The sequence below is a fragment of the Trypanosoma cruzi genome, genomic scaffold (assembly GCF_000209065.1).
Source record: "Trypanosoma cruzi strain CL Brener 1047053516405 genomic scaffold, whole genome shotgun sequence".
Lineage (NCBI taxonomy): Eukaryota > Euglenozoa > Kinetoplastea > Trypanosomatida > Trypanosomatidae > Trypanosoma > Trypanosoma cruzi.
The window spans coordinates 197,597-218,599 of record NW_001849532.1 but is presented as its reverse complement, the minus strand read 5'-3'; the positions used below and the strand labels follow the sequence as shown (position 1 = coordinate 218,599).

Below are 21,003 nucleotides of genomic sequence, written 5' to 3'. Positions count from 1 at the left end.
GTGTGTGTGTGATTGTTGGACAGTTCAGCAGCTTCTCATTCAATGTCATACTCGAAGAGCAGTGAACTTTTGTTTAAAGTGCTCATCATTGGTGAGGGAGGCACGGGGAAAACGTGTCTGATTCGTCGATATGTGCACGGCATTTTTCTAGCCACAAATAAGGCCACAATTGGTGTGGATTTTGCCTTAAAGGACGTTGTACATGCCGCAACAAACCGCAACATTACACTGCAGCTTTGGGATATTGCGGGGCAGGAACGGTATGGCCAAATGACACGAGTGTATTATCAAGCAGCCGCTGGGGCTATCATCGTTGCCGACATTACACGACCGGAGACACTTGACCTGGCGGTGAAGTGGAAGCAAGATGTAGACAGCAAAGTCTTTCTCGGTTCCTCCGGCAAATCTATCCCATGTATCCTGCTTATTAACAAAGTGGACCTGCTCCCACACGGTGTGCTGGCGGCTTCGGTTGCAGAAGACGGTACGGGTCACCCTGGTTTTGCTGATGAAAGGGGTATTCAGAAAACAAAGGAAGAGATGAATGCCTTCTGCACGGAACATGGATTTGAGGCGTGGTTTGTAACCAGCGCAAAGGAAAACAAAAACGTGGATGTTGCCTTTCAAAAACTGGTGGATTGTGTTCTGAAGGCAACGGATGCCTTAGGCGGCACTGAGACCGCGCAGGAGGCGGCAAAAGAAAAGAACACTAGTGGAAAAGTTCTCCACGGTAACCGGACGAGACGGGAAGAAAAGTCGGGCTGCTCCTGTTAATCGTGAAGGACACCGACACCAATGATGCTGTAAAAAAAAAAAAAAAAAGGAAAAGAAAGAAGTGAAGAAGAGGGAGAAATTCCTTTTTTTTTTTTTTTTTTCCTCCTCCAACCCCGCAACACACACACACAAAAACATGCACAAACACACAAAAGAAAAAAAACGGCATTTTGATGCGTAAAGTGGAAAGATAGGCGTGAGGAGTTTTTTTTTTTTTTTTTAATTACGCCTCTCCCCTGCTGCACTTGTCTGTGGAAGCCATGCAATCCTATTCTGTGTGTCTCCCAGGGGATGTTCTTATGTATTATTTTACAATGATGATGCCTTCTCGTGCTGAGCGGGGAGGGAAAAACAAGGAATAATGGAAATCAGGGGAAATGGATATGAACTGCGCAACGTCCAAAAGTCATGTGAAGGAGTACGTACTCATTGTGTGTGTGTGTGTGTGTCAGTGTGTCGGTGTTAGGGCACTGAAGCGAAGCGGGGACAACAACAAAAGGGAAAATTAAAATAAGTAGAAAAACACGGAAGAAGAAGGAAGAAAGGAAGAAAGGAAGGAAGGAAGGGGGAAAGGGGAAAGGTGGGAAATATATATATATATATATAAGAAAAAAAAAAAAGGGAAAAACAAAGTGATAGATGGATGAGGATTATTTCATGAAGCAGCAGAAATGAAATATGGAATGTGTGTTATGTTGTCGTTCTTTTAATTCTGTCCGTTTACTTCCTTTCCTTTCCTTTTTTTTTTTTTTTCTTTCTTTCCTATTTACGCATATGTCCATGCATGCACGGATACATACTTGCCTAAATCACTGCTAGCGGGTATCCCTCATGTATTTATGACACATTTTAGGGGGAAAAAAAAAAAGATTTCCTTTTTTTCTTCTTTCTTTGTGTGTGTGTGTGTGTGTGTGTGTGCTGCGTGGGTTTACACCTTGTCTTTGCTCTTTGTTTTGTTGTTGTTGTTGTTGTTGTTGTTGTTTTTATTTGTATTTATTGTTTTACGTTTATTTTAAATACGCAGCCTACCCCTCCCTAACCTTCCACCCCCTTTGGGGTGGTTTCGTAAAACAGTCGTACAAATGCGGATGTGTGTGTGTGTGTGTGTGTGTGCGAGCACAAGTTGTCTTATTTGTTTTTTTGCTTAAAATATATATAATATATAAGCAAGTTGCATTTCTCCTCTTTTTTCCTTTTTTTTTTTTTTTTTCTTTCTTCTTCTGATTCCATTTTTCATTCTTTTTATGCGAATCCGTGTATATGTACATGTGGGATCTTACTGTTGGTTTGGGTTATATGCAAATGACGCGTATACACGGGGGGTCTTATGTGAGTTTTCCCTTCTTCTTCTTCTTCTTCTTTTTCTTCTTCTGTAAATTTTAATGACTTTACACACGCGGAAAAAAAAAAAAAAAAGGGATTATATTTTAGACATAAAAATAAATATATTTATTTTTATTTTTATTTTTATTTTTGCTGCTGTGGTCGCAGTCCCATCCACCCGCTTGTATCCGTCACGGTATTTAAAGAAGAAAAAAAGAAAAAAAGAAAAAAATGCGACGCATGTCTCCTGTTATTTTGGGGGTGCGTGTTGCCTCTTTTGCCACGACGTCAGTGGCGCTTCTGCAGGCCAGGGCTGGCGGGGGCCTCACAGACGAGGAGCAGCGGGAGCTGGAGGAGGAAGAGTTTCGCGTCATGGATGCGGCACGTGAGGAGGCTGAACTTCTCCCTATCGTCCATCGACTTGCTGCGAAAGCGGATGCGTTGGATGCCGAGCTTCGTCGTCTGTCGTACGTTTTATTTGAAAAGCCACAACTTGTCATGGACACGCGTTCCGCGACGTTGACAGGACGTCCTACGAACATTCTTACAGTGATGCGGCGGTACAATGCAGGCAGTAGGCATACTAGTTGCCCAGCGGGGTGGGTAAAACCATTGGGTTCTTCCTCATGGATTGTTCAGGCATACAAGGGGGTGCATTCTGCCGGGATGCGTCTTTGTGGCCGCGCAAAGCAAGAGGAATCGAAGCGGCCGGATCAACTTGTGACTTTGACAGGAGATTTGGACTACATTCGCCGAATGAAACATCTCCACGCATTGAATTTTTACAGTCGAATGAATTTAACGCCAAAGCGTCACATTGGGTTTTCTCTTTATGCACTCCTGTGGAATGTGGTGGTTGCGGTGCAGAATGCGCTGGGTTGTGTCATTTTCGGTGCGATGCGTGGCGTGCGTGACGACGAAGCGTGTGTTGGCATCATCAAAGGAACCGCCATTGGTATTCTTCGTGCCTTGCAGTTCCTTGCATACGGTCTTTTAGTTTCCCCATGCATTCACATCCCATGTGGACTCTGCAACAGTCTTTACGGTGTATGGAATGCGGTGTCGGGAACACTTTTCTTTGAAGTGAGTGCAGGACGATGGCAGTACTCCACCGCCTTGGATGCCACGTGGCTGCGTCACGATATCCAGTTGGAGCAGCGTGCAATTCGCGGCGTTGGTCGTTTGGAGTTTCGCCGAAAGAACATGAGGGCTGAAGAAAGATGGCAACAACGTCTTGCCTCCATGGGATTTTCGTTTGACAAAATCAATCAAAAGATGAGGCGAACGGGAGACACACGGCGTCCATCGTCCGCTGCATGGAAGGAATGGGAACATGCGGAAAGGGGTGGGGCGGAGGAGGACCCGTACGAAGTGCTTCAAGTGAAACGAACCGCCACACAGGCACAAATTAAGGCACAGTACAAAAATCTGGCGAAAGTCTTTCACCCGGATGTGGTGCAAAGCCGTCATGGTGGACCGCTTAGTGAAGAGGAGCGACGTGACGCCCAACGGAGATTTGAAAACATCTCACAGGCGTACCAAATTTTATCTAACCCCGAAAAACGCAAGTCGTTCGATCTTGGCGGGGCACAAGCATTACGGTTACATGAAAGTAAAATGGGACGTTTTATGTCACGTACCCCGGAGGAAATGATTCAGAGTGTCTTTGGTGGGGAACCATTTCGAGAAAAGATACTCGGCTCTCTGCTACGGTCGCATTGGCATTTGCGGAACGAGGCGCAGGTAAGTGTTTCTTTGCATGAGTTTGAAGAATTACAGTGTCTGCGTTGCCGTGAGCTGACGGCGGAATTGGCGCAGATTCTTGATGTGCACGCCAACTCTCTACCAGCAACAGGGTACCAGCCACGGGGCGGTGGGCACGGTCGGAGTGAAGTGCTGCACAGCTTGCTAAGCGAACTGGGCGGCAGCACGCCAAAGCCAAAATCACGTACATCATCGCAGCGCAGCGCGAAAAATAATGCGACGACGGAGTCCATGTTCGACTTAACTCCCGGAAGTAATGAGTACAACTGTTTCTCAAGAGATTTTGAAGAGCGTTGTGAGAGATTTACTCGACGCCTGTCCGAGGCGTGTTTTGGTCGGGAGTTGATGTATGAGGCGGGGCAGTCTTATGTCATCTCCAGCCAACGCTTTCTCGGGATTCGCCCGTTCTACGCTCCCAAGTTGCACGTGTACAAGAAAATTTTTTCTGGTGTAGACCGTGTGTACGCGGCGTTCCGGGAGAAGATTGATGACCGTGCCAAAAATAATAAAGAGTGGCTTGCGCAGAAGGTGATGATTGAATATTTTAGCATGGAGTTTGACGCCGTGGTGGCTGATGTGAGCGTTATTCTGCGTTACGCAGCACAAAATGTATTGCAGGACGTTACATTGAACGAGGAGCAGCGTAGGCGTCGGTGTTATGCCCTTTGGTATCTGGGTGAGCAGATGGTGCGAAAGGGAGCACCATGGGTTGCCATGTCACGGGACGATGCGGAGTTGATGGCGTACTTGCAGCAGGCCGCCAACTCCGCCTCTACGACGAGTAAACCGGAGCCGTTTTGATGAACACAACACGCTGGCGATCATATATTTTTTTTTCTGTTTCTGTGTGTGTCTGTGTGTGTGTGTGTGTGGGAGTCCTATCATGTGGTGGATGAAGTGAGGGAAGAATGGCGGTGAGTTCACAGAGAGAAAAGAAATATGGTGCGAGAAGAGTGGGTATTGTTGGTGTCATTTACTTCTTTTTTTACTTTTTTTGTTTGTTTGTTTGTTATTTCTTGCAGTGTTGATTATTATTATTATTATTCCCCATTTACTCTGGAAAGGGCGAAAGGAGAAGGATAATATATTTGAGCCTCCTTCCACCCTCCACTCACAATCCTAAAGGACCCGGAGAGGGTAACGAGAAGGAGTGTTTGGGTTGTGGTGTTCTCTCAATTCAGTATGATTTGAATCCATGTGAACATCATCTCTTTTTTTTTTTTTTTTTTCTTCTCCCTAATTTTTATTTTACTTTCTTTTTAAACACGCATAGACGGAAGGAACGTATATATACATATACATACATATACTTTTGTGTTTGTTTGTTTGTTTTTTGTTTTTTTTTTGTCTTGTTGTTGCTTCTCCTCCCTCAGTCAGTAGTTCACAAGTAGTAGAAACAACAGCAACACACACAAAAAAAAAAAAAAGGAGGGAAAAGAGAAGGGGGAATTTTGAAGGGAATTTTCCCTTTTTTTTTTTTTTCTTTTTTTTTTTTAACTTTTGTTGTGATTGTTGTTGTGGTGGTGTTTGTGTGTTTGTAGGTTTGTTGCTTCTGTTTCCTGTGTGTTCCGCCATGATGGAGTTTGACCTGCTTGACGACGCGGAGGAGATCCTGCAACCGCTGTGCCTCTGCCTCAACCAAGACTCCTCGCGTGTTGGTGTGGGCCACCACAAGGGCTACGTCATCTACCGCATTTATCGCCGCCCCGCTCCTGCGGGAACGGAGGAGGCATCGTCGTCGTCGGCCGCGGCATCATCCACCGGACCGCCATTTTACACGACGATTGAGGCGGTTTTTCCGCCAAGGCGCGGCACGCAATGTTCGACACCGTCAACGTGGGACGTACATGAAGGTGCCCCATCGCCACACGCCGCCGCCTCCTCGACAGTGGGGACAAGCCGAGTGCGTAGAATGTCCGGCGACCAGCGTGACGAGGTTGACCACGACACTCTGCTGGACGCCCTCGCACACAGTCCGTCATTGCAGCGCATGGGCAAACCTTTTGAGAGCAGGGAAAAGGAAGAAAATCAGGTGACGCTTGAAGGGACTTCTGTAAACTCCAAACCTGTGGGAACTTCTGCGACAACTTTGGCGTCGACACTCCTCGGTCAGAACTTTTTACGGTGGACGGAGGAAAAAAGAGATGCACCGTTGCCCACAGAAACAGGTGTGGGTGCGATGGCGCTGTTGTACAAGACGCAGTTTGTTGCTGCTGTCGGTGGTGGGCCGTACCCTGTTGGGCCTAAAAATGTCGTCAAGATATTTCTTACGGGTGATATGTGGGCTGATCGTGAGATATGCGTGCCGGACCCGGTGGAAGAACTGCGGTTGGATCATCGATTGGTTATCATCCTCACCACCAGGGAAATGCGCCTGCATAGCTTTGAGACGGAACTATGTATCTTTTCCGTGCCGCTGTGGGCAGACACTGTCCCCACCTCCCGCCCGTCTACCTCCACCTCACCCCTGTTCTCCGCGAGTGTTTCTTTAAACTCTACAAGGTTGCAGCAGCTTAATCTTGGCGCTTCTGTTACGGCGGCTTCGGCTGCGTCTGCGACACGTTTTGTTGCACCGCTTGCCATTGACTATAGCAAAAAATGTATTGCCTTCCGCAATGCAATGGTGGGGTTTAGTCTGGTGCGCTACGATGCGGAGGCGTCATTATGTAATAGGGTGAATGCAGAGTTGCTATCGACAGTTTCCGTTGCCCACGAACACGCACTCAGCTCTCTGGCAATGGATCTCAACGGTGACATTAGGAGCAGCGGCAGCAACACCGCTTATGGATCTATGCGTTGGCATATTGCAACCTGCAGTGAGCGTGGGACAATTATACGGGTTTGGCGATACTATGAAAGAAGAAGAGGTGAATCGCCAGGTACGGTAGATACAACCGCTTCGTCCGCTCCGCATTCTTCCGATGTGGCGGTTAAGAGCACAATTGCTGAGGAAGATAGTAGCAGGACACTTCCTGGATATTTTGTGAGGGTGAGGGAAGTAAGAAATGCATCGTTACCAACGCCCATCTTTCAAATGCGCTTTCTTGGTGAGGCCTTTCTTTTCTGCATAGCGTGGAACACGTTGAAGATCTTTTTTGTGGGTGAGCAGGAGCAGCCAAAGCCGTACGACATCAGTACGAAGGATCCAAGTAAGACCGTTATTACACAAAACAGCTACTCCTCCCTACATCATCTCAGTGTGGTTTCCGCGTATTTTAATTCCGAATGGGCCGCCTGTGAGTGTCCACTCCCGCTGACGGACGATTTGTTTCTCCCCAAGTGGGTGAACACGACGTCTGGGGAATTGCGACAGCATCTGTTGCGTGGCATGGGTTCCAGCTCTCGAATGACGGTGAATGGCAACGGTGTAGAAGGTGAGACGTCTAGGGTTTCTGCCGATCCAGAAATCCCTGCACCTGTCTCCTTGCTTAACGACATCCAAGTGTCTCAGTCAAGATCCCAAAGCTCTCTGGTGAGCACAGTTCCTGCACGGAGCAAGTCGCAGGATTTTGGCGGCATTCTTCGCCGGTATGTTTTACAGATGGCACCAATGGTAGAGAGTGCGGGTCGGGTTGCCAGGAATTACTGGGGATTTGGTGGAGAGAGCACGGAAGCGGCAAGAAGTGGCGTGAATGAAGTGACCAACGACTATTCACAAAAACGGGACTATACCACGATGACTGAAGTCGCTCAATCGGTGGTAGTTTGGTGGGAACAGCCAACATATTGGCAGGTGGAATATATGACAAAGTCTTTGTCACGTCTCAGCACCACCACCACCACTACCACTACTAATATTACCACCACCGGTGAGGTATTTCCCAATCGCACCAAGTGCCCTCGACCAACAGTGTTGTACTGTGTCACATGTGACGGTAGTGCTATCAGCTTTGAATTCGATCCTGTCAAAGGCACAATTGAATGCAGCAAAGCTACGGCAGTGAGTTCACTTGAGAATTGAGTGTAGATATAACAGTATATTATGTGTTAGAGATCAAAAGAAAAAAGGAATAAGACAAAAAAAAAAAGGAAAAATAAAAAGAAAAAGAGCAATGCAGTCGTATTTCTTTTTGGTGTAATGAGTGGAAGCCTTTTCTGCACCTTATGCTTTTTCAGTTTGCCGGTAGCTATATTTACATTATATAATTTTTATGCGTCACTTTTTGCTGATAAAATTATCTTGACCACACATAAATCGTTGGAAGTGACGTGTTGACATATATATATATATATATATACATGTGTTTGTAAGGCCTCTGGGTTGTTGTGCCCCATGCAAACACGCATCCATATACACATATGGACAGATATGTATATTTTTCTTTTTTCGTCCTATTCAGTATTATGGATGGAATTACGAAGTGTGTAAGAAATAGTTGAACGATGCGATGGAAAAACACAACAACAACAACAAAAGAAAAAAAAAGGGGTCAGTAAAGGTTGCATTGAATGTTTTTGGAGAATTTTTGATGTTTTGTTTTTGTTGAATGCAACTGTATGCTTTTGTTGTTGTTAGTTTCTTCTTTGAGTATATATGTATGTATATATATACATACATTTATTTTAATGGGTACTTTAATTTTCCCGTCTTCTTGGACTTGCCAAAGTTGACGGTAGTGGTGGGCCTGCAGAGGTGGTTAAACTCATGCAGGAACGACAAAGAGGAAAGAGAGAGAGAGAGAGAGAGAGAGACGACATGTGACGAAACGTGCCTCACATTAAAATGACCGATTTGTGTGGTGTGCGTTACCTTTGCTTTTGTTCTTTCTCTCTCTTTTCTTTTTTTTTTTTTTTCTGTGTGTGTGTGTGTGTGTGTGTGTGTATAATATCTACTCGATGCTCACACACTTGGCCGCGGCATGATTTCCCGCTGCGTATTGTTTGTTTGTTTGTTGTTTGTTGTTGTTGGTTTTTGTTTTTTATTTCTGTGTGCATGCAGGGAGCGGGGAGGGAAGAAGGTCGGGTTGGTGGAAGGACGATGACCGACGTTGTGGAGGCGCCTCGACCCGCGACGGTCGCTGAGGCCTTTGCAAATACCGCGAAGGCATTGGAGCAGTTCAACATTGAGCGAATACGTGTGGAGGGACTCAGCAGCACGCATTGCTGGAAACACGATAAGAACGACATGGAAAAGGAGGAGGACGTTCGAACGCTCACGGAACAGGCATTTATGCGGGAATTTGTCTTTCAGTCCCGACCGTGTGTCATTGTTGGGGCACTGGAGGACTGGCCTGCCATGCAGCGCTGGCGTGATGACAGGTATCTTTTTGACTTGGATGGACACTTGTCAGGTGTGCGCAGGGAAACAGATGACGCTGCCGCCCCGTCCAGTGAAGAAACGGCAGCAACGGGTGATGTGGCGGTTGTGCCCAAGAACAATGATCATGACTCGTCTGACGACAGCACCCACCCGCGTGAGCGTGAAGAGGAGAAGGACGGCTTGAAGCGAGTGACGGTCGCACTGACGCCGAATGGCCGCGCCGATGCAGTAACGTATGTGACGTATCAAGGCGCCCGAGAGGAGGGAAGAGAAAATGATGCCGATGGAGAGAAGGATAATGTGGAGGAGCATTTTATAAAGACGGAAAAATTATTTATGGCTGCCGCAGAGATTCGTGCAACGTTGCCAGAGTTGTACCATCTTCTCCGCGAGAATCCACTTTACCCGCCGGTGCGGCCGGTTTTTGTCGACCTGCGCCGCCCTGCACCGGTTGTTGCCTACGCACAGATGCAAAACAACTGTTTGGAGGTGGAGTATCAGCACCTCCACGGCGACATTCGCCCGGAGCTTGATCGATTTGGTGAGCGCGTTTTTGGCGAACCGCATGAGGCGGCAAACGTGTGGTTTGGCACCCCTGCCTCTGTGTCGTCGATGCACCAGGACTGGGTGGAGAACTTGTATGCGGTGGTACGTGGCGTGAAGGAATTTATACTCATCCCGCCTTGGGAAGGTGTGTTTGTGCCAAAACCCGAACTGCCCTCCGCGGCGTTTTCTGTCCAGCGACAGGACGGCGTGAATGGCTATGTCTTTTCTGGTACACCCGTACATGATGGCTTGACGATACCATGGATGGATGTGGAGTTTACACCGGCCGCACTGGAGGATGTATCGCTCATGCCAACAAACATGCAGGAGCGGTTGCATCCACTTGTGGTTTACGTGCAGCCAGGGGAAGTGCTTTATCTTCCCGCCATGTGGCTGCACCGCGTGGCGCAGCACGCCGATGATACCGATCGTCTTGCAAGGGAAACGCAGTTGACATCATCATTGCAAAGTACACAGGATCCACCACTGCCTTTGATTGCGGCGGTAAATTATTGGTATGATATGAGCTTTACAAATCCTGCTGTTGTCATGTTGCGTGAATTCGGTTTACTGTTGTGAAGAAAGTAAAAAAAGAGGGCTGATTAAAGGAAAGAAGGAAAAGACGGAGTTGGTGGCCATTCTCGTTTAAACAAAAAAAAGAACTAAAGACGCTTCTTGTTGTGTTATCTCCTTCCTATAAATGGGGAGGGTGAATATACATAAAGGGGGCTTCTGTAGATAACACTACGACACCACAACATGCAGATGTTGATTTATCGTTTGTGTGTGTGTAGTGACGGTATGACAGTCTTTCCCTTCTCTCGCTCCGTCTTTCACCTTGACTGATCAACAAAGCGTCACGAAAAGGAAAGGAAGGGGAAAATAAAGACTTCACTACCCGTGCGTGGAGAAGGGAACGGTGCATTGAAAGACAAGGGAACAAGAACTAAACATTGGGGTGTGTTGAAAGAAGAAGAAATAAAGAAATAAAATTGTTCATTTAACATATTTATTTATTTATTTATTATTTTCTTTAGTTGTTAAGAAAAAGGTAAATAAAAGCGTATTTCTACTTGCCGCGGCAGCTGAGGGAAAGAACGGCAGGGCGACATACGGGACAGACTTAACCGGCACGGGGACCACAATGACAGAACGTTCCCTCATGATCCGCCACGCTGCGACAGGGCGTTACTTTGCCGTCGGCATGGACTTTCCGAGCGCAAGGGTATTTGACGTGGCGACGGGCTCATTGGCGGCGGTGGTGGAGGTGCCACCACGGAGCCGCACTTCTCTCGCAGTGGTGTCGCTGACGGCATTGGCGTTGGGCGAAATTAATGAGCCTCATGCAGCGGAGGAACAGAGGAAGGCGATGGATGTGGTGGGCATGTCAGGCGCTTGCCACGCGGCGGTGGGTTTGAGCAATGGAACGGTGTTGCTGCACAACGTGCCGAAGGACGAGCTTTTGCAACACCTCGCTGTGTCGGCCACGCAACAGGCAATTACGGCGGCTGCCTTCTGCGGTCGCCATTTGTTTTGCGTTGCGGGGAATCGGTCGCTTTGCGTAGTAGATTGTCTGCGTGGTGAGCGTGTGGGGTCTCACCTAAGGGTGCAGCAAGACGCCGGGGCCATTGCCGTCATGAGGTGCAGAGAGGACGATGCTGAGAAAGGAGCTTCTGATGTGGGATGTAAATTTCTTATTTTTGTCTCGGGACCCACCAACGCCGTGTACACACTTTGTCTCGGTAACGAGGCGGCCCAAAACACAGTAGCGACAATGGAACGGTTGGTGTCTTTTTCGTCACAGGCCTCCCGCTCAGACTTTGCGTGGATGGGCGGCACGACGCAGCATCCCATTGTTGTTACCGCCAGCGCCCAGGAGGGTGTTGTGCGGGTGTGGGATGCGTACCCCAGCGTCAGCGGTCAAACGACGTCCTCACGCTGCCGCCGCAGCCTCCTCTGTGGCCAGCGCATTCTGGGCATCTCCGTATATGATCCCACAACTATGAATAGCAGCGCCAATGGCTATCGCAACGGCGTTGGGGGGAGTGAGGCCTTTGTGGCCGCCACGAACTTCACCGGAGCGGTGCTCGTGTGGAATCTTGGAAGCGCTTTGTTAACACCCGTGGCAGATCCAGTTCCGACGCCGCCAACGCTCCGCATTGTCTCAAAGGAGATCTCCGCACGAGTCCTCTTTGGAGCCTTTATCCAGGGAGCCGCGGGGGAGCATCCATCCTTGCTGGTGTTGCGAGGCCGCTTTGCGGTGCCACATTTTGAGTCGGTAGACCTACGCGAGGCCGCGCAGCGGGCGTCAATAGTGTCATCCACGACCCCCGCAACGTCGTCATTGGCCGAAGAGGGTGCTGTCTACGAGTTGCCAACAGGGCCCAACTCCGAGAGGGCAGGGAGGATCGACGCGGTGCATGCCGACATGGAGGTGCTAGACCACGCCTGGGCCACGCACTGTCTTCAACAGCAGCGGCAGCAACGCCTCGCTGCCCGTGCCATTTACACGCCCTCGGAAGGTTTTGTCTCGCCGGTGTCGTTTCACGCAGCTAGTGTAAAGGACATCCCGCAGAACAAGCTGACACTGGAGCAGCGCCTGAAGAAACTCTCGCTTTCATCTGCAACACCGTCGCAACAACAACAACAGGAGCACTCACACGCTCTGGGGCTCGCGACGGTTCCCTTGTATCAGGCGCTTCACGCCAGTGACGCATCAGCGGTGATGGAGCTTCTCACCGTTGCTTCGCGGTCTGCGGAGGACATCCGAGCGACTGTGATGGGTCTTCAACTGCCGTACTGTCTGGAGCTAATGCAGATTATTGCGCAGCGCGTGCGTGGGGCAACCTCCCGCTCACCCCTATTTGTTTGGATAGACGCCATTGTTCACTACCGCGGAGTGGAGATGTACCAGGCTCAGCAGTTATTCAAGCAGCAGCGGCATCAAGAAGAAAAGAAGAAGAGCGCATCATCGAGCATTTACAGCAATGGAGTAAATGACCCTCTGTTGCCAACGTCAACAACAGCAGCATCGTCAAAGGCAAAGCCTTCACCACCAAAGGAATTTGTTGCGCCACTGTTGCATCAATATAGGAACATGACGGCTCTGTACGACCCTCTTGCGGCGATGTACGGTCGGCTTTCCATCTTCAAGTCCGTCCGTCCATCGGAGAAGGGTGTGTTTGTGAATTCCGACGCAGGTATCATTTTTCCGACGATGTTCACGGAGATTCGCTGCGCCGGTGGCGAGTATCGAACAATGCGAGTGCGGAGCAAGCGTGATCCCCATGCAAGGAAGAATAAAAAGAGAAGTGCTGTGGCTTTTCTTCGAAAAGCACGTCGCCTGGCGGCTGCCGAAGAGGCGGGGGCGGCAGCAGAAGCAAAGGGAACTTCTGAGGACAATGTGGAGGAAGACTATGATGATGAAATTGACATGAACGCTTTGGATCAAATGCGTCTGGGAGATGACACCGACGGAGAGGAGGAAGAGGAAGAAGGAGAGAGTGATGCGGACAAAGGCCCCGGCAAGCGCGCACGCGGGGAGCAAACAGAAATGATTGCAGAGGCGGAACGCGGCTCATCGTACGGCATTGAGTCCTCCACACGCAGCAGTGAGGTGGAGTTTGACACGGCGAGCGACGACGATGTCCACTCCGCAGCTGCCGAAAATGACGACGATGAGGAAGACGATGACGAGGAGAGTAGCAGCAGCATTAGTAGTGGTGTCGCCACCGCTGACATGTTTGACGACGAGGAATACGAAGACGACGACGACGATGATGGCGATGACAATGACGGAATGGGCGATGACATGGCTGAGCTGCTAGAGGTGCAAGGCGAGGACAAAGAGCGCGAGGGGCGGCGGCACAAGCGAGTAAGGACAGAACACTAAGACTCAACTCACTGCATGGAGCGCATTACATGGGTGCATGCATGCGTAGCCGTGTACTGAGGAAGAGAGGAGGGTGGAATATATATATATATATATATATATATATATATTTATTTATTTATTTCTAAATGAAGAATAAAGGCAAAAAAGAACAAGAAAAGAAAAGGGAATTGAAGGCAAATCACGCCACGCACTTAAATGCGCATGTGGGGGGAAAGAAAGAGAGAGAAAGAGAAAAAGAGGGGATTCTCTGCTGTCCCTTTTGAAATGCGTGCCACAGGAGGTGTTGCCACATAAGCGATTAATCGTGCAAGTCAATAAAAAGAGAGAGAGAAAAAAAAAATTTATAATAAATTGAAACGTTCTGCCGGCCACATGATGTGGATTTAATGCTCTTCAGCCGTGTTTTTTTTTTTCCTTTTTCTTTTTCCCCTCTTTTGACTGCCACACGTTGATACATCTATGCAGGCACCTGTTTGTTGGATGAATGCATGGTGTTTTTTTTTTTTTAATACGTTGCTCTTTTTCCCTTTTTTTTTTCTTTTTTATGTTTATTTCCCTTTAGGGGAAGAAAATTTTATTTTGTGCGTTTTTGCTACCGTTGTGCGTCTCAAAGTGGAGGAAGCGTCCTCTTACAGGAAACCAGAGGGAAGGGACATTATTATTATATTTTTGTTTTCTGCGCAAAAGAGAAGGAAAGAAAAGAAAGAAAAAAAAAAAACACACACACAAACGGGGAACGACGAAAGCAAAAGGGCATCCAAGAGGAGGTGGAAAAGGAGGAAGGATTAGAAAAAGAGCAGCACGCCCGCATATTTGTATTCAGGCCTCCCGTTCCGTCGTGTCTCTTTAGAAAGAGGGAGTCGTTGTTGTCGTCGTCACTTCCGTCTTCCTATCACACACACAAATAGCACGTTTTTTTTTTTTGCAGTTTTTTTGGCGCCGCAGGTACATTTCCCTTTTAGTGAGTGAGTAAAGGGGGGAGGGGGGAGGAAGTAAGCGGATTTTTCTTTTCTTGTTGTTTTGATTGAGAGAGTGCGTACGTGCGTGTAGGTCTGTGTGTTTCACCGTCTCACCTTGCGGCGATGGCTCGGTACATGTTTTGGCGGCGACGCGGCGCCATGCAAGGGGTTGTGGAGGGTCACTTCTGGAGCCTTACGCGGTATCGCATAGGCCGACGCTTTTTGGGCCTTGACTACGCCGACAACGTCATTTTATTCCCCGCGTACCGCAAAAAGACGTGGGGCGGGTGGGCCGCCGTCACTCTCGGTGCGACGAACGCGAGTTACTTGACAAGTGACACCTCCTCGGCAAATGTGCTGGAGGACGGCTACCCGCTGCATTGGCGTGCGAGCACCAAGCTGCAGGCCTTTATTGCCGAGGAGAGGAAAGATTGGAATAAGCGAAAGGAGGAGGTGGTTGCGCGGCGCGCGGCGGCGATTGTCGCGGAGGGTGAAGCCGCTTCTAGCACTCCGAGTGGCACCAGTAGGAATAATGGCGCTGCGAATAATGCCGGAGAGAAGGGGGCACATGAATACGACGAACAGCACTTCCGCGATGCCATTACGATCAAGTGCACGTCCCCTGGATTTTCCCAGCGTCATCTACGCCTACGCCCATTGACGACTATATTGTACAAGGCAATGTACTTTTACATTTGGGGCATTGTCATCTCTGTCATTGTGCAGGCGTACCTGTTGTTCCGCGGGTGGCTGAACCCGCCGGCGCGAGAGGGGTTAAAGGACATTGAGAACCATGTGCTACATATTCCGAAACTTGTCTTCAGTCTCTGTGTGTCTGGCTTTGCGTGGCTGTTGCAGAAGACGCAGCCACTTGTGGATCCTCTTCTACATTTTCTTGAGGAAAAATTTCCACGGGTAAATTGGAGCGTTGCGTCACCGAAGGTGATTGCAACGAAGGCGCATCAGCTGGCAGGGAATGAGGAGGCGGCGCAGCAGTTGGCCGCCATGGAAGCGGAGAGAGTCGCGGCTGGAAGGGCAGTGCGACAGCAGGCAGATGCGGAGCGCCGAACGTGGTGGAAACGGGCGTTTCTTGCCCTTTTCTGCCTATTTTCCATCCTTTGCATCATTTAAGAATAAGGAGAAGATGAAGAAGAAGGCATGAGCACAAATAAACAAGCATTGTAGAAAAAGGGGGAAAAGAGAAAGAGGGGGGAGGAGCTGCCTCAGGTACGCAATGGGCAGCATGAATAATTTAAATAGGTCTAGAGATAGAAAGAACGAAAGAAAAAAGGGATTGCCAAGGGAGAATGTCCATCATTATTGCTTCTCCAGTGCATGTACATATCTACATCTATCTATATATATATATAACCGAAGATCGTTAGTACTACTGCTATTATAACAGCGATTAAAGGAATATGTGAAAAGTGGAGAAAAATGTGGCTAGTAAAGAGTTGCAGGAGGCTGGGAAGAGAGGAGGGAAAATAATAAAAAAAGAGATTACTGGGTGGTGGTGGTGTGGCAAAGGAGGCGTGGGGCAAAGCAACTCCCCCTACGAGGGCATGAAGAATTCAAAAAAAAAGAAAAAAAAAAAAAGAAGGAGGAGGAGGAAAATGAGGAATGGACAATTAGGAAAGAAATGCTGACACATATAACATACACATGCATACAAACACACACACATACCGAGGGAGAGGAGGAAGATAATAACGTGGGTAATTTGTGACTGTTTTCCATGCAAACATACATGTATGACGGTAATGTTTATAGCAACAACAACAAAAAAAAATTGAATGTGTGATGCATAAAGGAGGCAAACGATGACATCTTCTATTCGTATCATCGTCATGTAATTAATTATATATTTACTTCTCTGTGCATTGGCATTGTATTTCTTGGAAGGGAGAAAACGGGAGGAAGGGGGGTGGAGGTATCTCTCTTTATTGTCGTCGTTGTTGCTTTTGCGCCTCTTCACTGTCTCTTCTGGGAGCTACGCCAGTACTCCTCACAGGCCAACTCCCATAGGGGGGACAGAGAGAGAGAGAGGGTTAAAAAAAGAAAAAAAGTGAATTATTTTTTCATCTTTTTTTTTTTTTTTTTTTTTTCTTCCAACGAAATATTTTACCTCTTTGGATATGCGCCGTGAGGTCTATTTTGTTGCGGTTGTAAATGTTTTTTTGTTTGTTTGTATTTGTGTGTGTTCGCACGACATTCCGATTCTTTCTTTTTTCTTTTTTTTTTAATATATTCACCCAATTGCCTCGTCCTTCAATGCGGGGGCTTGCCGCCACCACAGGAGGGAAAAGGAGGGAAATGAACATGACGGCCCCCTTCGCCCCTTTCCCCCAACAACAACAAAAAAAAAAATATGTACGATGGGCGTTGACTGCTACCACCGTCCTCTCTCTTTTCTGTTTTTTCCTTTTTTTTTTTTTTTTTTTGTTTTTGGTATCAATCACGTGGCGATGGCGCACTTTTGTGCCTTTTTTTTTTTTATTTCCCCGAAGGGAGCCACGCCGTGGAGTGGTTGGTACACGGTGCGTGAGTGGGCCCGTCCATTTACATGCATGCATGCCCGCACACACATATTCAATTGAGAGAAACTTTCATTATGTATCTGTCTATCTATATGTATGTATGTATGTAGATATGTGGAGGGAGATTTTGCCTTTCTTCTTCTTCTTCTTTATATATATATTATATATTATATATTATATATTATTTGATGGAGGAAAAACCCACGCCAAAATAATAATAATAATAATAATAATAATAGTGAAAAATTTAAAAATAAATTAAATGCAATGAACGATGTGATGAGAGAGAGAGGATGCACATGGCAGGTGTGATGTTTTCCGCATATCCGGGGCTTTATGAAAATAACAAATTGTAATGTAATGCTTTTTTTCTTTTTTTTTTCCTTTTTTTTTTGTGTGTGTGCGTGTTTTCTCACCTTTCTTTCTGTCATGTCATGTCGATTATAGTATACATATACATATACATATATATATATATATATATATGCTTATGCATGTATAAACACATACATTTTATATTTTTGTATTTACACTTTTGGAGAAGACATGCGGGGCTGTGGCGTGCTTTGCGCAGGGCACAAGAGGGCAGCGGTGATCGCCACCACCACATGTTCATTGGGAACGCCAACATTAAGCCCTTCATTGACATTACGGCCGGTGACATGTGCCGCGACGCCGGTCACCATTCCGGCTTTCCCTCCACCAATGCGGGGGAGTTTTATTGACCGGAATCCCGTCTGGGCCTCTTTCAACGAGAAGCATACCGCCAAGTCTTTCCGCCACCGCATTGTCTCCAGCGCGGATGTCTCGCTGCGACCGCCACAGTTTTATTTTAGCAATGGAAAGGCATCTGCCGGAGAGGCGGCGGTGGTGCAAAAACGGGCGGAAGCAACGGACAGTTACGGTGAACAATTGGACGAAATCAGCGCGCGTTGGGCGGCAAAATTTTACGGTCGTGTGACGTTTGGTCCGCGCAACTACCCCTACCCGTCTTCTCGCTGGTTGGCGCGGCGTTTCAAGATGAAGAAGCACAGGATTATTAAGCGATTTCGCTTTCGGCGATACAAGTTGGCGGCTGTCGCCAATCTGCCCTTTGCAAAGATGATCCGTGTTGGACTGCTGCCGGAACTCAAGAGCAGCAAGACGAAGAAGGGCGACGATGTGGAAGCAGATCTCAGCGGACGACTCGTTAGCGCCGTGCGCAGCTCCGGGGGGAAGAAGAAGGGCAACCGTGGAAGGCCCAAGTCCAAATACCAGATTTAGTGAGAATGAAAGAAAAGAACAAAGGATACATATAATACATTAGGGTAGAGAGAGATATCGTTGCATGTACGTGTAATCATGCATGGATCTACTCTTTGTAATGGACCGGCAGGTAGAATTATCCAAATGGCGCTTAGAGGAATCACGCACACTGTGGGAAAGCAAACATTTGTGCGGATTAATTAATTTTCCTTTCCTTTTTTCTTTTTTGTTAATTGAAGAAACGAGACTGTTGGAAGAGGGCGGGGGAGGAGAGGATTGAGAAGAGAAGAGGAATAGAAGTCCGGCGTAGTGCTTTTGTGTGAGGGCCACAGCGATGGCTGCCGTGGCGGCTGGCGGGGTTTGGCAAAAGGCCCTTGCCCAACTACAGGCGAGTTCATGGAATGTTGGCCGTGCGCCAACGGCACGTTGTTGGCTTGACTTTTTTCGTTTTTGCGCGACCCCTTTTTCCACAAATACCGGGCAGAACCGGCCGTCTCTTTTGACGTCGTCTTTACCAACATCGGTGCGCCTACTCATAGCCGAAAGTATCATGGATGTGGTAAGGTTGGCTCGCCTGCAGCAGCTCTTTTCCACATCGCCTGGGGGTATGTTTTGTGAATTGCAGGACGGCGGGCGGCAAGGCAGCAGGGAAGAAACGGCAGCGTCTTTTTGGGCCGGTGGCGTTCCAGACGATGTGAATGGTGTTTTTCTCACCACCGATGCTTCTCCCTCCATGCCCTCGTCTGAGATGGTGGAGGTTTTGTCGCATTGGTGTGCTGCACATGAGGCCCCGCACGATGTTGCGCAGTTGTTGGGCTGGCTTCGGGAAGCGGTGGGGTTCCTTCGCTTCTTCACGCCTCAGTCCATATCGCATCTTGAGGGAAGTGCACCACCACCACAACAACAACGGAGGCTGTACCTCACATATTCAGAGTTGCTTCGTGTCTTGCACCATGGGCTCTTTACATTCTCTCTACGTCCCCAGGCGAATGGAGTGGAACATGTGTCGGCAGATGTCTCGGTTCACGAAGAAGTAGCATTACTCGCAATATGGCTTCTGCAGAAATTGAGGAATGGCGATGCGGAAGATGGTCTTGTTGGCCCTTCCAACCCCCCGTCTTCCGTCCATGTTGACTGCAACAGTAACAACAACAACAACAAGGAAAAAGCGCTTAATAAGATGGAGAATATGTTACAGGAGACACAGATGCTCCTTGCCTCGCGTGGGGCGACGCAGGCATGGTTGCTCCACCTTCCGGGGGTTCTTCGTGACTGCGGTGAAAATACCAACGGTCTCAGCAGTGGGGTGGTAAATGACACGGCGCGGCGTATTATTAAAATGCAAAGACGTAGTCCTGTCTGTAGAATTGCTAGCGAGCTTCTTTTGTTTACCTCCTCTTCCACGAGTTCTCCGAATGTGTGTGTACCTTTTGTGGATAGATTTGCCCTGGAGAACGAGGCCGCGGTGTATGCGATGCATGCGCAGCTTAGCTCCATCGCATTTGCTGGCAAGGCCTGAGATGGAAATAAGTTACTGAAACATGAGTTTTCCACCATGGAAGCATGCATAAAATACATACAAACATATTTTGCTGTCTCTCTCTCTCTCTGTATGTATTTATGTATGTAAGTAATTATTTGTGTGCTGCCATTAGCCCTTTCATGACCGTGTGTTTCTGCGTGTGTGTGGCATCACTGCGGGATGGTCTCCCTTCTTTCTTTTCTTTTCCTTTCTTTTTTAATTTTTTTGTCTGTTCTGTCTTTTTTCCGTTGACATTGTTTTGTTTGTTTTTGTTTTTGTTTTTTTACTTATTTGGGCACAACAATATAACCACATTTCTTGACAGTAGGCGAGGCATTCGCTTTTGGTCTTTTAAGACCCATCACCACTCACACGCACAACCCAACCACACTCAAGTCACCAAAACCACACGCACACACTCAGAGAGAGAGTGTGAGAGTGAGAGTGAGAGTGAGAGGAAAAAAAAAAAAAAAAGAAGAAGGGAAACAGAAAAAAAAATGAAGGCATGTCAATTGCGTCTTTCTTTCCTCTTTGCTGTGTCAGCGCTTCGGATGGGACGCGTGTCAAGCACACGTTTGCCGATAACTCCTCCCGCGAATTTGGCTACATTTCACCCGGCCATTGCAAGTTCGTGGATGACTGCGGCGTCGAACAAATTACTGCAGCCGCAACATGTTCTTCCGACGAGCCGCAAACTTGCCTGGTGGCGTTGCCCTCACTGTGGCCACGAACACCACAAACGGATTGATCTTCATGTGGCTGCAGGTGGGGTTTGCCCAAGATGTCAACGCATGCCCACACTGCTACACCCAAGCGACGCATCCAGTGCCGTATTAACTATACCACTTGTGAAGCACCGCTGCCGCCCTGACAACAGTCTGTCTGTGTTGGCTGCTGCTAATGCAAACCGACTCAAGAGCAGTATTGCGGATGATGGCTACCTTCGTGTGGTGGAGACTCGCAACTTGCAGCCGATGCTTGCGCGGAACTTTGAAAAGGAGAGCGACACGATAGATGATGACGCTGTTCTTTTCGTCTCCCCCAAGCTTGATGGGGTACGCTGTATTGTTGCGTGGAATGTGCGGGAACGGCGGCCATGTTTTTTCAGTCGTTCGGGCACCCTCTTTGAATGTTGTGATCATCGTATTGAACCGAGTCTGCGTCCACTGTTTGAGAAG

At 48.1% G+C, this 21,003-nt stretch overlaps 9 protein-coding genes across 9 annotated transcripts, besides 50 other annotated features; all 9 read left to right on the top strand.

The window, feature by feature from the left end:
* Nucleotides 1-11: part of a microsatellite that runs on past the window's edge.
* Nucleotides 1-12,053: part of a sequence feature (heterozygous, Esmeraldo-like haplotype) that runs on past the window's edge.
* Nucleotides 43-774, top strand: Tc00.1047053506289.80 (small GTP-binding protein, putative; the record flags this gene model as incomplete). The annotated part of the gene is made up of 1 exon (XM_813449.1): nucleotides 43-774. The coding sequence occupies one exon, from the start codon at nucleotides 43-45 to the stop codon at nucleotides 772-774; it is 732 nt and encodes a 243-aa protein (XP_818542.1).
* Nucleotides 806-835: a microsatellite.
* Nucleotides 979-1,000: a sequence feature (AT_rich).
* Nucleotides 1,308-1,348: a microsatellite.
* Nucleotides 1,360-1,394: a sequence feature (AT_rich).
* Nucleotides 1,499-1,538: a sequence feature (GA-rich).
* Nucleotides 1,667-1,692: a microsatellite.
* Nucleotides 1,723-1,756: a microsatellite.
* Nucleotides 1,864-1,887: a microsatellite.
* Nucleotides 1,919-1,940: a sequence feature (AT_rich).
* Nucleotides 1,960-1,994: a microsatellite.
* Nucleotides 2,115-2,146: a microsatellite.
* Nucleotides 2,219-2,249: a microsatellite.
* Nucleotides 2,300-2,329: a microsatellite.
* On the top strand, nucleotides 2,329-4,662 carry Tc00.1047053506289.74 (chaperone DnaJ protein, putative; the record flags this gene model as incomplete). The annotated part of the gene is made up of 1 exon (XM_813460.1): nucleotides 2,329-4,662. One exon carries the CDS (start codon nucleotides 2,329-2,331, stop codon nucleotides 4,660-4,662), a length of 2,334 nt encoding a protein of 777 aa, XP_818553.1.
* Nucleotides 4,706-4,733: a microsatellite.
* Nucleotides 5,069-5,122: a sequence feature (A-rich).
* Nucleotides 5,177-5,215: a microsatellite.
* Nucleotides 5,330-5,356: a microsatellite.
* Nucleotides 5,435-7,822, top strand: Tc00.1047053506289.70 (hypothetical protein, conserved; the record flags this gene model as incomplete). The annotated part of the gene is made up of 1 exon (XM_813448.1): nucleotides 5,435-7,822. The coding sequence occupies one exon, from the start codon at nucleotides 5,435-5,437 to the stop codon at nucleotides 7,820-7,822; it is 2,388 nt and encodes a 795-aa protein (XP_818541.1).
* Nucleotides 7,630-7,669: a microsatellite.
* Nucleotides 7,858-7,908: a sequence feature (T-rich).
* Nucleotides 8,079-8,102: a microsatellite.
* Nucleotides 8,391-8,423: a microsatellite.
* Nucleotides 8,526-8,553: a microsatellite.
* Tc00.1047053506289.60 (hypothetical protein, conserved) lies at nucleotides 8,585-10,246 on the top strand (the record flags this gene model as incomplete). Its single annotated transcript, XM_813447.1, has 1 exon — nucleotides 8,585-10,246. One exon carries the CDS (start codon nucleotides 8,585-8,587, stop codon nucleotides 10,244-10,246), a length of 1,662 nt encoding a protein of 553 aa, XP_818540.1.
* Nucleotides 8,618-8,655: a sequence feature (A-rich).
* Nucleotides 8,657-8,683: a microsatellite.
* Nucleotides 8,739-8,792: a microsatellite.
* Nucleotides 10,674-10,693: a microsatellite.
* On the top strand, nucleotides 10,812-13,559 carry Tc00.1047053506289.50 (hypothetical protein, conserved; the record flags this gene model as incomplete). The annotated part of the gene is made up of 1 exon (XM_813446.1): nucleotides 10,812-13,559. The coding sequence occupies one exon, from the start codon at nucleotides 10,812-10,814 to the stop codon at nucleotides 13,557-13,559; it is 2,748 nt and encodes a 915-aa protein (XP_818539.1).
* Nucleotides 12,054-12,941: a sequence feature (haploid, non-Esmeraldo-like haplotype).
* Nucleotides 12,942-13,698: a sequence feature (heterozygous, non-Esmeraldo-like haplotype).
* Nucleotides 13,296-13,464: a microsatellite.
* Nucleotides 13,638-13,681: a microsatellite.
* Nucleotides 13,699-14,246: a sequence feature (haploid, non-Esmeraldo-like haplotype).
* Nucleotides 13,893-13,915: a sequence feature (AT_rich).
* Nucleotides 14,057-14,122: a sequence feature (A-rich).
* Nucleotides 14,245-14,278: a microsatellite.
* Nucleotides 14,247-21,003: a sequence feature (heterozygous, Esmeraldo-like haplotype).
* On the top strand, nucleotides 14,645-15,652 carry Tc00.1047053506289.40 (hypothetical protein, conserved; the record flags this gene model as incomplete). The annotated part of the gene is made up of 1 exon (XM_813445.1): nucleotides 14,645-15,652. The coding sequence occupies one exon, from the start codon at nucleotides 14,645-14,647 to the stop codon at nucleotides 15,650-15,652; it is 1,008 nt and encodes a 335-aa protein (XP_818538.1).
* Nucleotides 16,095-16,120: a microsatellite.
* Nucleotides 16,167-16,207: a microsatellite.
* Nucleotides 16,595-16,629: a microsatellite.
* Nucleotides 16,929-16,968: a microsatellite.
* Nucleotides 17,132-17,174: a microsatellite.
* Nucleotides 17,207-17,245: a sequence feature (AT_rich).
* Nucleotides 17,269-17,296: a microsatellite.
* Nucleotides 17,300-17,322: a sequence feature (AT_rich).
* Nucleotides 17,423-17,452: a microsatellite.
* Nucleotides 17,506-17,590: a microsatellite.
* On the top strand, nucleotides 17,605-18,321 carry Tc00.1047053506289.30 (hypothetical protein, conserved; the record flags this gene model as incomplete). The annotated part of the gene is made up of 1 exon (XM_813444.1): nucleotides 17,605-18,321. The coding sequence occupies one exon, from the start codon at nucleotides 17,605-17,607 to the stop codon at nucleotides 18,319-18,321; it is 717 nt and encodes a 238-aa protein (XP_818537.1).
* On the top strand, nucleotides 18,638-19,822 carry Tc00.1047053506289.20 (hypothetical protein, conserved; the record flags this gene model as incomplete). Its single annotated transcript, XM_813443.1, has 1 exon — nucleotides 18,638-19,822. One exon carries the CDS (start codon nucleotides 18,638-18,640, stop codon nucleotides 19,820-19,822), a length of 1,185 nt encoding a protein of 394 aa, XP_818536.1.
* Nucleotides 20,019-20,041: a microsatellite.
* Nucleotides 20,088-20,108: a microsatellite.
* Nucleotides 20,284-20,323: a sequence feature (T-rich).
* Tc00.1047053506289.9 (DNA ligase, putative) lies at nucleotides 20,323-21,003 on the top strand (the record flags this gene model as incomplete). Its single annotated transcript, XM_813459.1, has 1 exon — nucleotides 20,323-21,003. A coding segment is annotated over one exon (681 nt), but the record flags the coding sequence as incomplete, so codon positions are not given.